The sequence below is a fragment of the Nanorana parkeri genome, unplaced genomic scaffold, assembly GCF_000935625.1.
Source record: "Nanorana parkeri isolate BGI_ZX_2015 unplaced genomic scaffold, ASM93562v1 scaffold215, whole genome shotgun sequence".
NCBI classification, from domain to species: domain Eukaryota; kingdom Metazoa; phylum Chordata; class Amphibia; order Anura; family Dicroglossidae; genus Nanorana; species Nanorana parkeri.
In genome coordinates, this window is record NW_017306483.1 from 337,634 (window position 1) to 351,677 (window position 14,044).

The 14,044-nt window shown below is 44.3% G+C and overlaps 1 protein-coding gene across 1 annotated transcript in view; it reads left to right on the forward strand.

Annotated features, from left to right (window-relative positions):
* The window catches only part of SLC44A4 (solute carrier family 44 member 4), a 40,546-nt gene that overhangs the window by 11,527 nt on the left and 14,975 nt on the right, over nt 1-14,044 (forward strand). The window contains exons 4-11 of the mRNA XM_018555826.1: nt 523-601; nt 3,516-3,615; nt 3,752-3,868; nt 4,042-4,102; nt 7,639-7,741; nt 10,208-10,291; nt 12,299-12,411; nt 13,145-13,258. Coding sequence (XP_018411328.1) covers nt 523-601; nt 3,516-3,615; nt 3,752-3,868; nt 4,042-4,102; nt 7,639-7,741; nt 10,208-10,291; nt 12,299-12,411; nt 13,145-13,258 — 771 coding nt within the window. The remainder of the gene's footprint in view (nt 1-522; nt 602-3,515; nt 3,616-3,751; nt 3,869-4,041; nt 4,103-7,638; nt 7,742-10,207; nt 10,292-12,298; nt 12,412-13,144; nt 13,259-14,044) is intronic.

Here is a 14,044-nt window from a genome sequence, read left to right on the forward strand (position 1 = left end):
TTTCCTCAACTTTTTGGAAAATCTCTGCAGATGTCACTGTGCATGATAGTGGAGTAGTGTACAGTGCCGTTAGAATCTTATAAATGCCTGCTGCTGTATAGAGGGCAAATACTCATCCGAAAAGTGGAACTATACCCCAAACAAATCGGCTCCATACCAAAAAAGTTATAGTGTCTCATTTAAAAGGTATCTATGGTCAAAAACTAAAAATAAATATGTATGTCGATATTGAATTCACATAAGTTCTATCCCGCTCCTAATAACCATATCCATGTAGAACTTTGTAAACTTACTTACTGAAGATGCCATAGGATCAAGTAAGCTTTGATTGCATTATCAAAAACAATGCTAGTATGTATTACTCTTCGAGAACCTAAATCTAAAATGAAAAAACAAAAACAAGTATGGTCTTGAGTTGGCAAGTGTCACATAGCCTTTGCTCAGTATGTAAAATCATGCAACACAGAGACAATGATATTAAAAATATATGTTTATCTTGATGAAATTAACACTTTTTCCCAGCTTGGCTGTATGGTGACCCACGCCAAGTGATCTATCCAAGAAATTCCACCGGATTCTATTGTGGATTTGGAGAAAACAAGTAAGTGCTTATCCATATGTAGTTCAGACTTCTTAGTTCCTTTGTTATCCAGACAAGCACTTTTTATTTTCCATTGTGTTTTTAAAATTACAACTAATAACTTACATTATACTTACTCTGCATCCCTTGCCTATTTTTCCATATAACTCACTTTCTCCATTCCTTGTCTTTTCTATGACAGTTCACCCCCTCCCCCTCCACTTCTCCCATGTGACCAGGGCCGTCTTTACCGCGGGGCAAAAGGGGCATCTGCCCGGGGCCCTATAAATTACAGGGGCCCACAACAGATGTCCCTTTTGCCCCCAACAGCAGAGACAAAAAGAGGCGCGGCAGTGCCGGTTGGGAGCAGGGCCGTCTTTACCGCGGGGCAAAAGGGGCATCTGCCCGGGGCCCTATAAATTACAGGGGCCCACAACAGATGTCCCTTTTGCCCCCAGCAGCAGAGACAAAAAGAGCCGCGGCAGTGTCGGTTGGGAGATAGACAGGCCAAGTCTCAGCAATACATTATACTTTTTAAGTAGGGATGCACCAGTGGGCATTTTCACATGTACTCTTGTGAAAATACCCGATACTAAGCACAGATACCGGTGTTCTGTCGAGAACGCTGACCTAGCTGAATTTGCCAACGTCAGCATCTGCTCGTGCAGTATTATAAAGGAAACAGGGATTTATGTACAAAGTATTTCATTTAAAATCATTAATTGTGACCGTTAATAATATGCCATCCATCATGTACTGCCATGGATGGCATATTATTAACGGTCACAATTAACGATTACAAACTAATTATTTGTAAATAAATGGCGGTTTCCTTGTTGATGCGCACGACAGAACACTGGCACTAAATTTTTAAACTGAAGTGCCCGAGGTCCCATGCTTGGTAGGGACCTCGGCAGCCTTCCTGTTAACCACACGGTGCCTATGAATGTCGATTTAATTTTTCTGTTTATTGTGGGTGTGTATTAAAAAAATAACACATATAAATAAATAAATAAATGTTATGGAAGGAAATAAAATAAATTGGCTTAGTAATATTAGATCATATGATTTTATGTTTCTCGATGTGTACATAACTATAATTTTTTAAATAATATTTACTTTTATTTTAAACACCTTTTAGGGCCCATTCACACCAATTGTGGTGCGTTCCAGAGCGGTAGCTGCTGAAACGCACAGCAATTGCACACTAAATTTCCCCCTGTGTTCTGGGGTGGGAGGGTGCATTGAAATCAATGGCACTCCAGCCACGCCCCCACCCGCACCGCGATCGGATGCATGGCAAAACATTGCATGCATTCCGGTCTAGTGCAAACGTTTTGCCACGCGTCCGATTGCACTGCAGATGGAGGTGTGGCTGCAGTGCTATTGACTTCAATGCACCATATGCCCCCTCCCGCCCCAGAACAAAGGGGGTAATTTGGTGTTCAATTGCTTTGTGTTCCAGCAGCTACTGCTCTGGAACGGACCGCAAAACGTGAACTTAATATGCATAGTATTCCTGTGGAGCTCTGCTATACACTCACACACTGCACATTACTGTGAGTCTTGTTGCTGTGAAGCTTAGTGATATACTCATACACACTGCTCATTACTGTCAGGCTAGATTCACACCTGGGCGATCCGTGACCCTGCGGCAATCGTGCACAATGGCACCACCAGTGTGATTGGCAGTGGTGGGCAAATATGTGACCGTGTGGCCATCTGCTTGGTCACAGAATTGCCCACCACTGCTGATCGCACTGGCGGTGCCATTATTTTCTAATGGCACCCCAGTCACGCCAGGCGGATCGTGAGGTTTCCCACCACAATACTCGCCGTGCAATTGAATACAATCAGGGCTAAAAAAGCAGCGTGTCATGTGTACCTTTTTTTTAGTGATTGTCGTGTGGCTGTAACCCTATTGAAATCAATGGGGCCGCACGGCAATCGCTGTGTGCAATTGTGCACAATCGCGCAGCCCCGGGATCGGCCATATCTGAACCTAGCCTCAGTTTTTGTGATACACTCATACACACTGCACTTTACTGTGAGTTTTATTGCCTTTTAGGGCCCAAGAAAATGCTTGCCCAGGGTCCAATCAGTATTAAAGACGGGCCTGCATGTGACCAAGTCCCTCCATCCCTTAACTCTTCTGCCTTACCATGGTCCAGTCCCTCTACCCCTTTCCTCTTGTAAATGACCATGACTTTGAATATTTCTTCTTCCATATAAACCTCAAACTCCATTAATTTCCTGTTATACTTACCCAACTACATTTCTCCCTTCTTTGTCCATATGACCCTGACACTCCATCCCCTCCATTTTCTATGTTGCCTGGACTCTTCATCCCTTTCCTATTCTACATAACTATGTTCCATCACACCTTCTTCCATGTGACCCTGACACACCAATCCTTTATATTTTTACGTGACCATGACACTGCATCCTTCCCCTCTTTTCTGCATCCTTCCCCTATTTCATGTGTTCCCATTTCTTTTTAGCCTAGACCCACTATTTCTTTACTCTTGTATATGACCATGGATTCTTCATCCATCTCCTTTTTGTTTTTCTTTTCTTCCATATGACGTGCCTCCATCACTTTCTATGTTGCCTGGATCTGCCATCTCTTATTTCTTCTACATGGCCATGACTCTTCAGTTCTTACCTCTTCTTCAATATGAATCTGACACGGCATACCGTGCCTCCACTACATGAGCATGACTGTTCTTCCCTTTACTAGTATGATCCTGACAATGATTTTCTTTCCCTTTTCTGTAGGCCAGGCCCAAATTCTGCATTTTTTCCCCCCCTCACTGTCTTACCTTTATGGTGTAACCTCCTAATGACCTGTGCTTTCATATTGACCTATCTTTTCCTATGTGATATGAGTCACTGCGGCTATCTGTGTTACCAATCTAGTCATTTTATTTTGCAGAGACAAGCCCTTTGTGCTATATTTCGACTTATTGAAGTGTCTCGGTAGTGTGAACGTCTTGGCAGCAGCAATGAATAATCTGCAGTGTCCCACCACCCAGGTACCTACACTTAATGTTCATGTTCTAACCCTGGCTTCTGCCTCACATTTACCCAATGCCATCTTTTATACTATGTCTTTTTTTAACCTACTATTGGTTGCCATGTCTCTTACTCATATGGTGTACTTCTCTCTAGGTTTGTGTTGCGGAATGTCCTCAGAAGTTCAGGGCGTCTATACCAATTGGTGACCCAAAAACTGTCTATAACCAATCGTTCTGTCAACCGAGTATTAACCTAACTACTACTACACTGGTAAGTAGTGAGTGAAGTAAGTACACTGCTAATGTAAAGGCATATCTCACCATGTTGTACCTCCTGACAAGTATATCCAGTGGCACCCTTGCGTATAACAATTTTTGTATCCTAGCTAATGAGTGGATTAGCACCAGTATCAGTGCAATTATTTTGTTTTCTCTTTCATGCAGAGTGTGAGAGAAATTTCAACTAAGGAGCTATGTCCTGTCTTCCTGGTTCCCTCTAAACCTAGTGAGTACCTCCAGTGTTTTTCAGTGGTTTTCTTCCTCCTTGACCTTCTCAGTAGTTACGTGAAGTAGACTTCAGTTCCTGCACAATTTAGGTTTTGGCTATCGCGTACATTGAAGGAAACTCCCTCTCCTTGTTTTTGTTTCTCATGGTGGAATGGCGGCTTGAACCCAACATCTCTTGGGTGGCATCATCCGCTAACCAGCACAGACTAACAGCTCTGTTTCAGCTGGTCTGTGGGCTCTCACTGCCCAGTAATATGCAGAGCATCGGTGTGGGAGAAGTTATGGTTACTGATGAGTGCCACATTCACTGACAAGTAGTCAGCAGTGTAGGACAGGGATGCGGTGTGTTGTTGGCCTGTGACATGGACATTTGTAGCAAAGGGATTAAGAATAAAAAAATTATATAATTGAAGAGACCCTGCCACCAAATCACTCATTGTAACAGCAATCTTCCCATACGTTTTTAGGTGCATTTAACATATTCTGACTCCGATCGTTGTGATAGCGCTATATCCCTTGCTGAGACCTCTATGCCTGGCCTGTATAAGCAGATATACTCACTGCGGACAATCCTTGTCAGATAGCTGAACTCGTTAATACCGATTCATTCAAAAGAGGTGTTTATTCTTAACATCAGGATTACAGCAGATGATAGGAACAGCAGATGACTGGTTATAGTATTGTGCGGTCAGAAAATGATGCCTTGTCTATCATACTGCGCAGAGTATATGTGTCCTAGTTACATGTGGCCTGTAGCTGTGGCCATGACACGGGAAGTACTGCACACAGGAAGAAGGGAGGGGCATACTTACAAAGAGGAAATACATCGTAGACATCACAAAGAATCACAGAAAAACATGTACATTACAACAAAAGGCCACTAGATGGCAGCATATAATAAAACATGGATTAGCTATGAGAAAATGGTTAGGCAAAACACACTATGTAAAACTTCTATCTATAATAAGTTCTATAACATATTCTATGCCCCATTGGGGCAGCACATAACACATAATAGACCTCCCTTGTGTAAACATCCAAAAGCCCTGGTGATGGACACCGCCATCTTTGATGTGATGTTCGCAGCTCCAGAAAACTCAGAGCTGTCGGTCAAGTGGCACTCTGTAGTCTTTCTCCAACTGCTACATAAAAGGTTATAGAGTGAGGGGAGGGAAGGAGGAGCTGGGTCTGCACAGAGTGTAATCGGACACTCCCAGAAAAGGTGAGGGAGGGCTATGACATGGTAGGAGGTAGGGGGCTGTGCAAGGGAACTGACTAGTAAGATTTGCTTACAAGTTCAAAGGCACTTTCCAAGTCAATCAAAAAATTGTATTGAAAGGAAAACTAATGCACATAAGCATTTAAAATCCTCAAATTTTCTGTTCTTGTACCTGTAAATGTTTTAAATTGGTGACAGGGTCTCTTTTAAGGGTGAAAGTCCCAAACAGACTAGTAATGTTTTGAGTAGCACTGAGCACAGAGAGTAGCACTGAGCACAGAGACAAAGTGTAAAACTGGAAGAGGTATAACGGGCACAGAAGGTGCTCCTTAATGACGTGTTAAAGCTAGATTGACTGGAAAAGTGCACCCGGCCTGTAGGTGATGGGAAGAGGACAGATCCATTAAGAACTGGATTGGAAAGTTGTGTTTTCTACAGCAGAGCAGCCAGAAACTGGGTCTTTACCAGGAAATAAAAGGCAGGGCCGTAGCTAGCTCCTTTTGCCCCCGAGGCAAGAACAGAAAATTGTGACACCCCCCCCCCCCCAACAGACGTTTGCGGTATGTGACGTCATGCGCCCCGCCACCAGGATGGCGGCACGCATGCACAGAATGCACTGGTGGCCAAATCCAAAATAGCATAAAAATATTTGTTTTGTTGGACGAAACTAATTAAATATTTTTTAGTTTCCGTTCATTTCGTCCAAAACAAATTTTAAGTCTTTGCACAGCTCTAGTAATATGGGTGTACGATTGTGTGTGGGGGGGCCTTTTGTTATTTATTTATTTTTATAATTTTTTTTTATTGTTGAGGGCCTTTGGGGAAATATCGGGGTACAGACCCCTGACATTTCCCTTTTTGAAATAGAAAAAGAGATTGAGGACACAGAGTCCTCTGCCCATGCAGGCAGGGGAGAGCAGCGAAGGTCCAAGGAGAAGCTGGAGCCTGTGCCGCTCCTCTTCTCCCTGCCAAGACGCAGGCTATGTTGGCCTCCTGGCGCCCCTGTTGCCAATGGCATCCTGTGCTCGCCATGGCAACAGGGGCAAGGTGACACAGCCAGGCCAGCCCTGGCTGCGCCCCGTCTCAGCTGCGCCTGAGGCAAGTGCCTCACTCGCCCCATGGTAGCTACAGGCCTGATAAAAGGTTCCCTGTAAAGAATTTAGTCTTTCTTCCACCTACTGCTACTAATTGTCTGCAGCCTTGGTTCTCAACTGGTGGATCGTGACAACGTGTTCAGTGGGTCGCCACATGCCTTCCACTTTTCTAGGTGAGAGGCTCCTCTGCCTTCCCCTAGCGCAGCACTGTCAAATTTCGCACCAAGCAGCCATTCAAAATATGCTGCCCGGCGCGGAGTGTCAGCTTGAGGTGGGATGAGCTGAGGCTATGGGCACGAGGGAGCTCCATCCATACATGCAGTGTTTACAGCTCCCTCATGTGTCCTATAGAGGTGTCAGGACCAGAGGGATGTCACATACTGGCTCCCGGCACCTCTACAGGGTGTGCAAGGGAGCTGTACCAGCAATGCACATATGGATGGAGCTCCATCACAGCACAGCAGCCCACATTGGACCCCAGGCTAAGCATCCACTCCAGTTCTCGTAAGGTAGGGAGAATGGGTGGATCTTAAAAAAAATTTTAAAAAGAAAACATTTTTGGATTGTGTCTGTGTATGTATGTCGGTGTTTTTGAGGGCTGGTCCACACTAGTATAGTGCGTTAAACTGTACTACGCATTTGCACCTGCAATGCATTCATTTGAACGGTACCCCAAATGCGCCTCCCACCCACAGTTCATATGCCTGCATCGGAACCCATGGTACCCTAATGCCATGCATTCCATTGCAGTGTGACTTGGGTCGCAACTTATTGACCAAGGACAAATGTGGGTCCTGAGGTTACACAGGTTGAGAACCACTGGTCAGCAGGATATGGGTCTTGGATGTGGTTTGGAACTTGGGCCAGGGCTCTTTTCCTCTGGAAGTAGTCTATAAGCCTGAGATGTTGCGTTGTTGGGATCATTTGTGTATATTTTGCCCATAGTGTCTAAATCCTATATCTCAGTTGTAAGGTGATGTGGGCCCATACATTGTAAGCTCCAGATGCCAATCTTAACATAGATGATAAATGAGGTTTATCGTCAAATCATGAAAATGTTCCTTTGTAACAAAGGATTTTAAAAGTTAACACTGGTGATGAATATGAGTCTGCAAGCCAGCTAAAGAATTCCAATTGGCAGTTCTAGATTTCAGAAGTCGTATATCTGCTTCCTGGTTTTATCACCACTTTAATATATTTTAATGTGATTTTCTTTCTCAGTCTTTAACAGGTGCTTCCCCCATGTCGACATCAGCTATGAAAATTTTACTGTATACGGCATGAGCGCAAATGACACGAAGAACAATATTACAAATGCAGCCAAGTAAGAGCAAGATCTTCCCATATTCCGTCCTTTTCCACTTGTTTTACTCAGTGCCGTTTTTCTCTGCTATGGGAGAAATAAAGGTAGTTGTTGTGACCGAACCCATCATAATCAAACCTATGAATATCTTGTATTATTTATTTTCAGCCAGCAGGTGGCGCTTTGGGTTGTTTTTTGGTATGATTTACGGGCTATCTTTATCCGATTTTCTGAAAGAGACGATTGTTTACAGAGCTCAACAGCTCAAGTTGAAATTTACACACACACCACTAAGCAAACCCAAACAATGAGACCTGCCCGACTGTTCAGAGTGCCATTTGTTCACCATGTATTATCCCCTCCCTGCCCACAGTTCCTATATCAACATTCTTTAGGATGATGTCCTGAACTGGAGGCTACATTGATAAATGTTCCCTTTGAGAGCCACCAGCTGATACATTGTGCAGCTGCTTGTTTTTAAACACTAAAGCCCCTGCTAACAATCAGGAACCAATCAGAGTTGTTCCTGATCATGTGATTATTATGACAGCGTTGATATAGTGATCACATGCTGGCTTGAGTCTTCATTGATAAAATAAGCCTTTCAGTGTATCAAAACCAAAAACTACAATTTTACCCATTTGTGGCTGACCAGTCCTGGGATGTGGTGGCTGCATTAGTTTTCTTTTTTTCAGGCTTTATTTCCACGCTTCCTGCCATTCACTCCCTGGCTATGCTCATTCACTCCCCTGTATCTATGTAGGGAGTAGAGGTGCACCTAAATGAAAATTTCAAAACTGAAACGAAACTGAAATAAAAAAAAAAATGTCAGGCTGAAAACCGAAAATGTTTTTTTCTCTAAGTTTTTTTCAAATTGTAAAAAATATTTTAATTTTTATAAACTTTTTAATTGTTTTATTTTTTATTTATTTGTATTAAATGTTTTTATTTTTTAACTTTTACATTTCCCCGCTTATGGGGAAATATTGGGGGTCTAAACAGACCCCTGATATTTCCCTTTTAAAATAGAAAAAGGGATTGAGAACACAAAGCCCTCAATCTCTTTTTCTCTATCACCTGTTATAAATGAACTGGAATCCTCTATACTGAGTATGTTTATTATATCCACAATCATGAATGAACAGGAAGTGATGTAAAGCACTTCCCATTCATTCAAAATTGGGGACACAGTAAACATACTCTGTCCTCAATTATTTACAAGCACTCAGCGATCACTGGCGCTTGTACCCGCTCTCCATCCCTGATCGGCTGTCACAGGAGGCTGAGCAAACGGCTCGCCCTCCTGTGACAGCTGACACACTGATCTGTCACAGGAGGCTGAGCGGGGCGGTGCAGGAAGAGAGCTCAGCTGCTCTCTTAATCTGTCACAGAAGGCTGAGCCGTGTGGGAGGAGAGACGCCAGCCGCTCACATCGCTCTCCTACCCCGCGCCACTCGGCCTCCTGCGACAGTTTCTCTCCTCCCCGCTGGGACACAGCGGGGAGGAGAGAAAGAACGGATGCACCACTATTTCTTCCGAAAGATGGCACTTTTTAGCACAGACCTTGTGTTACAGTTTAGACACTGGAGGCTGTATTATTTTAGCATCTTAGTTTTATTGTTTTATTTTGAAAATGTAATGAAAGAAAAAACCCAACCGCATAATAAAAAAGGACCGACCCTCAGATCCCAGGGACAGGGAAGGTGCAGGAATACTGGGTAGGGAGGTTCTTCTTCCTGCTGATGGCAGGAAGTCAGGCATCTCCCTGTCCTGGTGATCTGGTAAAGGAATCTCTTGCATTATTTTCCAGCTGTCTTTTAGCCCTAGTTTGGCCCTTATTTCTGTCTCCAGCTTTACAAGCAGTGGCATAACAATCACCATAGCCACCCAGGCGGCCGCTATGGGGCCCGGGGCACAGGGGGGCCCGGCCAGGACATTCCTGATGCCCTGCGGGCCGCTATGTCATCTCACGCTGCTGGCTGTCGCTGGCGGGTGTGAAGAGGAACACACCGCTGTTCAGATCACTGACCGTGATCTGTGCAGCAGCGCGTTCCTCTCCACAGCCGCTGCTGAGTCAGTGAGAGCCAGCAGCGGCGGTGGAGCAGGTTGGACCCGGCAGTGGAGGAGAAGGCAGGCCCGGGGTTGGCATCAGAGTAGGAAGAGGGGCCCGGCGACGGGTAGGGGGCGGGCTCGGCAACGGAAGAGGGGGCTCATCTCCGACGGTGGAGGAAGAGGAGGTGGACAGGTAAGGAGTGTGACCAGCCCATCTGAGGGTGACCCTGCAGAGCCCACCTTAGAGAGTCTATGGCGGTCTCTGCAGGGTCACCCTCAGGTGGGCTGTGTGTGATCTCAGGTGGGCTCTGCAAGGGATGTAACTAGAGATCAGAATTTTGCTATGGGGCCCTGTGATTTCTAGTTACGCCCCTGTTTAGAAGATTTTATAATTTCATCCATCTCACACTTCTCTTTCTCATGTTTATATTTCAGGACAATTGCGGATTCCTTGAACTTTCAGAATCTGAGCAAAAAGATTTTTGAAGATTTTGCCAAGTCGTGGTCCTGGATCCTCATGTGAGTAGCAGATTTTTATATTAGTTTGTAAACAGAAATTGTCTGCAGCCATTCTCACTAGGGATGCACCGATACCGGTTTTTGGTATGGAGTACCGATATATATATTTTTTTTGTAATCGCTGATACGAAATACCGATACTGGAATTAACACTCAAGGTTTTGTCCCTCCCCCTGCCTCTGATTGGACAATAAAAGGAGAAGCAGCAGACTGATAAGCTCACCTTAATATAAATGTACTCTCCTCCTATCAGCATTTTTCCTGTGCAGCTGATTGGCTCCTTGTGCTGCTTCTCCCACCCCAAGTCTGAGCTCTGCAAGAGGCTGATGCTGAGTCAAATTCAAGTACTTCATCCTTAAAATAAATACTTTTAAGGATGTATTATGAATAAAGTTCCTTATATATCTGCTTGGAGTCCATTTTTAAAGGACAAGTTCACTTTTTATTCTGATGTTCATCCTCCTTTGGCAAAGGTTCTAGCCCCTCTGGTTCTAGCCCGGCCTGTACAGTGAGGTCCCATAGACGTGATGGGGACCATACTCCTAACATTGGAGACATCATAGGTACGGTGCCATTCCAGTGTATGGGGACTCCCTGCACAGGCATAGCTAGATTGCAGGCCAAAATAGGGGCACACAATGGAGGAGGCCACAACTGTCATAGAGAGGTAAGTAAGCACCAGGACAGATGGGCATGGGTAGGGGATGTTGTGTTCTAGGTTAGATTAGGTTGGGTGGGATTAGTTCAATTACAGTGTTCATCCTCCTATGGCAAACAGTTCTATCCTTTCTGGTTCCAGCCCCACCAGTTCCCCATAGACTTGAAGGGGACCATACTCCCAATACTAGAGACACCACAGGATACGATGCCATTCCAATATATGGGGACTCCCTCCACAGGCATGGCTAGATTTCAGGCCAAAATAGGGCAAACAATAGAGGAGGCCACCACTGTCATAGAGAGGTAATAAAGCACCAGGATGGATGGGCATAGGTGGGGGGTTGTGTTCTAGATTAGATTAGGTTGGGTGGGTTATTGGGTTTGTAAATAAAAATGAACTTGTCCTTTAAAGTCAATGTGTACTTTCCTTTCATAAGGAAAAGTGGAAGGTCTTACCTACAAGCAGTAGATATATGCATAAACATTAAAATAAATGTAAATTTAAAAAGTTACCAAAAAGGTTATTACTTACCTGTGTCTCTGCTGCTCGCTCCTGTCCAAATATCTGAAGATTCTTGAGCGGCCGTGAAAGAAGTTAGGGCGGGCACTGACTGGCACGGGGGGGAGGGGGCGGGTACAGCTGGATCTGCCTCTAGATAGGCAGAGCCAGCTGTCAATCACGCAGCTAGGTGGATCTGTCCCGGCTGCGGCGTCTCAGTATCCGGCGAGCTGTGTCCTCCCGTTACCCTTAGGAGAACTATGGGGAAAAGCCCTGACCCCATAGTTCTCCTTTAATAGACATGTTGATGTGGGAAGGGGAGTCAGGAAAGGCAAAATAAAAGCAGAATATACTTCAGCTTTAAATAGTACATTTATGTATAGAGGGCTATTCATCAGAACAGATGACAGAGGAGGGAAGAGGCACAGAGGGATATCAATGTAAAAGAGAGGCAGTTCAGGCCCTAGTAACAAAAACGTATTATTATTATTATTATACAGGGTTCATATAGCGCCAGCAGTTTGCGCAGCGCTTTACAATACAAGGAAGACATTATAGTTACAATACAATTCAAGACAAGATGGTACGGAGGGCCCCGCCCCTGAGGGCTTACAATCCAGAATCAGAGAGGGGCACAGAAGAGGCTTCTATGGCTAAATCATTCCCTTAGGCAGGACTTTTCCAGTTTCGATTTATTTTCACAATCCGAAGTCGTTCAGAAATGTATTGTATTTTTTAAGTCACTAATAACAACTTTTCCATTGGAGGAGTTCCAATGCATGTCCACCATTGGTCCGCACAGAGAAGCTGCCACCCTATAACACGTCTTCCCTCCCTCTGTGTTACAGAGCTCTGGCGATTGCCATGGTGGTCAGCCTCCTCTTCCTGATCTTGCTGCGTTTCACCGCCGGGTTCCTGGTTTGGATTCTGATCATCGGTGTTATCGGCGTCATCGGATACGGTAAAGCTGCCACTCAGTTTGGTGCGGCAGATACTTTGTCTTGCTCTAGATTTATATCCTTTGTGTCTTTTCAAAGAATTGGAATGGGAAGATCGCAGAGATGCAGCGGTATCATAGCCATGCTGCTGCTTTAACAAAATTCCATGTAGCAGAGCCCAGTCACATGACTCACCACACATGACTGGCTGTCATCCAATCACGAAGCTCTCCCTGCTGGAACTCTATGGGGCATCACGGCTTGCATTTTACGAATGTCCTGTAAAATGTGGTCTACGGTGTGGACTCGCGTTGCAGAATATAACAAAGACCCCCTTTGTATTATATGTGTTTCGCTGTGGTTGCATAGGCTGGCCATACACCTTTTAAGATTTTTCTCCGGCTGAACAAGATAAATCTTTCCATTTATCCATCCGTGCTTAACAGTCTCCCCTGTCAGCTATTGTATTCTGACAGCCGGTGTCCGTCACTGCAGCTGATTGGCTGCAATCACTGATCGGCCGTCAATTTGTCACCCGGCTTCTTTGACAAAAGTCCATTGAAAAAGAAGTCCGATATCTAAAATCTTTCTGTATTACCTACAACAACCAATCAAATGTCTTCTTTAATGTTCTGAACTTCCTATTCTTCAGATGCATTTTCCTTTTCTTGCTCAGGACCGGTATAACAAATCCTTTCATGGCCCCTCATCTGTGTGCTCCCAGTACTGACCTGTTTTTATTTATCTCCCTTTCAGGCATCTATCACTGCTATATGGAGTATTCCAGCACCACCCAGACTTTCAATGAAGTGGGCTTCAACCCCAATCTGTCCGTTTATTTCCACGTGAAAGAGACCTGGCTGGCCATCTGTAAGTCGTCTTAGAACAGAAAGAGGTCCATTAATATAAAATCTGCATCTCTTATTCGTCCAGCAAAACGGCAGATACATTCGCTCTGTGCAAATTAAGCAGCTGTCAGAATGGGGCAAATAAAAAAAAAAAAAGTTATTTTTACTTCTGCTCGAATGTTCTTCAATCGGTTAATTCATAGAGAGAATACCACATTATGGTCACTAGATGGTGCTGATGATGAGAGGAAATAAATACATGTTAGTAATGAGATACAATGTACAGTATTTCTGTTAAAAAATAAGTCGAGGCAACTGGACTTGCTGTATTTTTCTTGAAGACGTTTCACTGGACATCCGACCAGCTTCCTCAATTCAGAATTGAGAAAGCTGGTCGGGTGTGCAGTGAAGCATCTTCAATAAAAATACAGCAAGTCCAGTTGCTTCGACTTATTTTTTTTACAGATATACCGTGACCTGGATGAATGAGAACCTTCAGTATAATTTTTTTGTGATCTTTGGCTCCATCTAGTGGCCATGATGTGGTACTTTCCCCATTCACTCTGTTCTGAGGGAATATACCTATTGAAGAACATTCGACCAGAAGAGAAAATACACCAAGAATGTTTGTTTTCTGCCCCATTCTCACAACAGCTGGTTAAAACAGAGTTGTGGGAATAAATGATCATTCACACACTGTGCTGGGTGTGTAAATTATTAAAAAGCTGTACGTTATGTTTGGAGGGCTGCAAGGTATCTTACCAGCAACATGCCGGCTTCTGAACATAACGCCGGTCTTCTGGGTGCT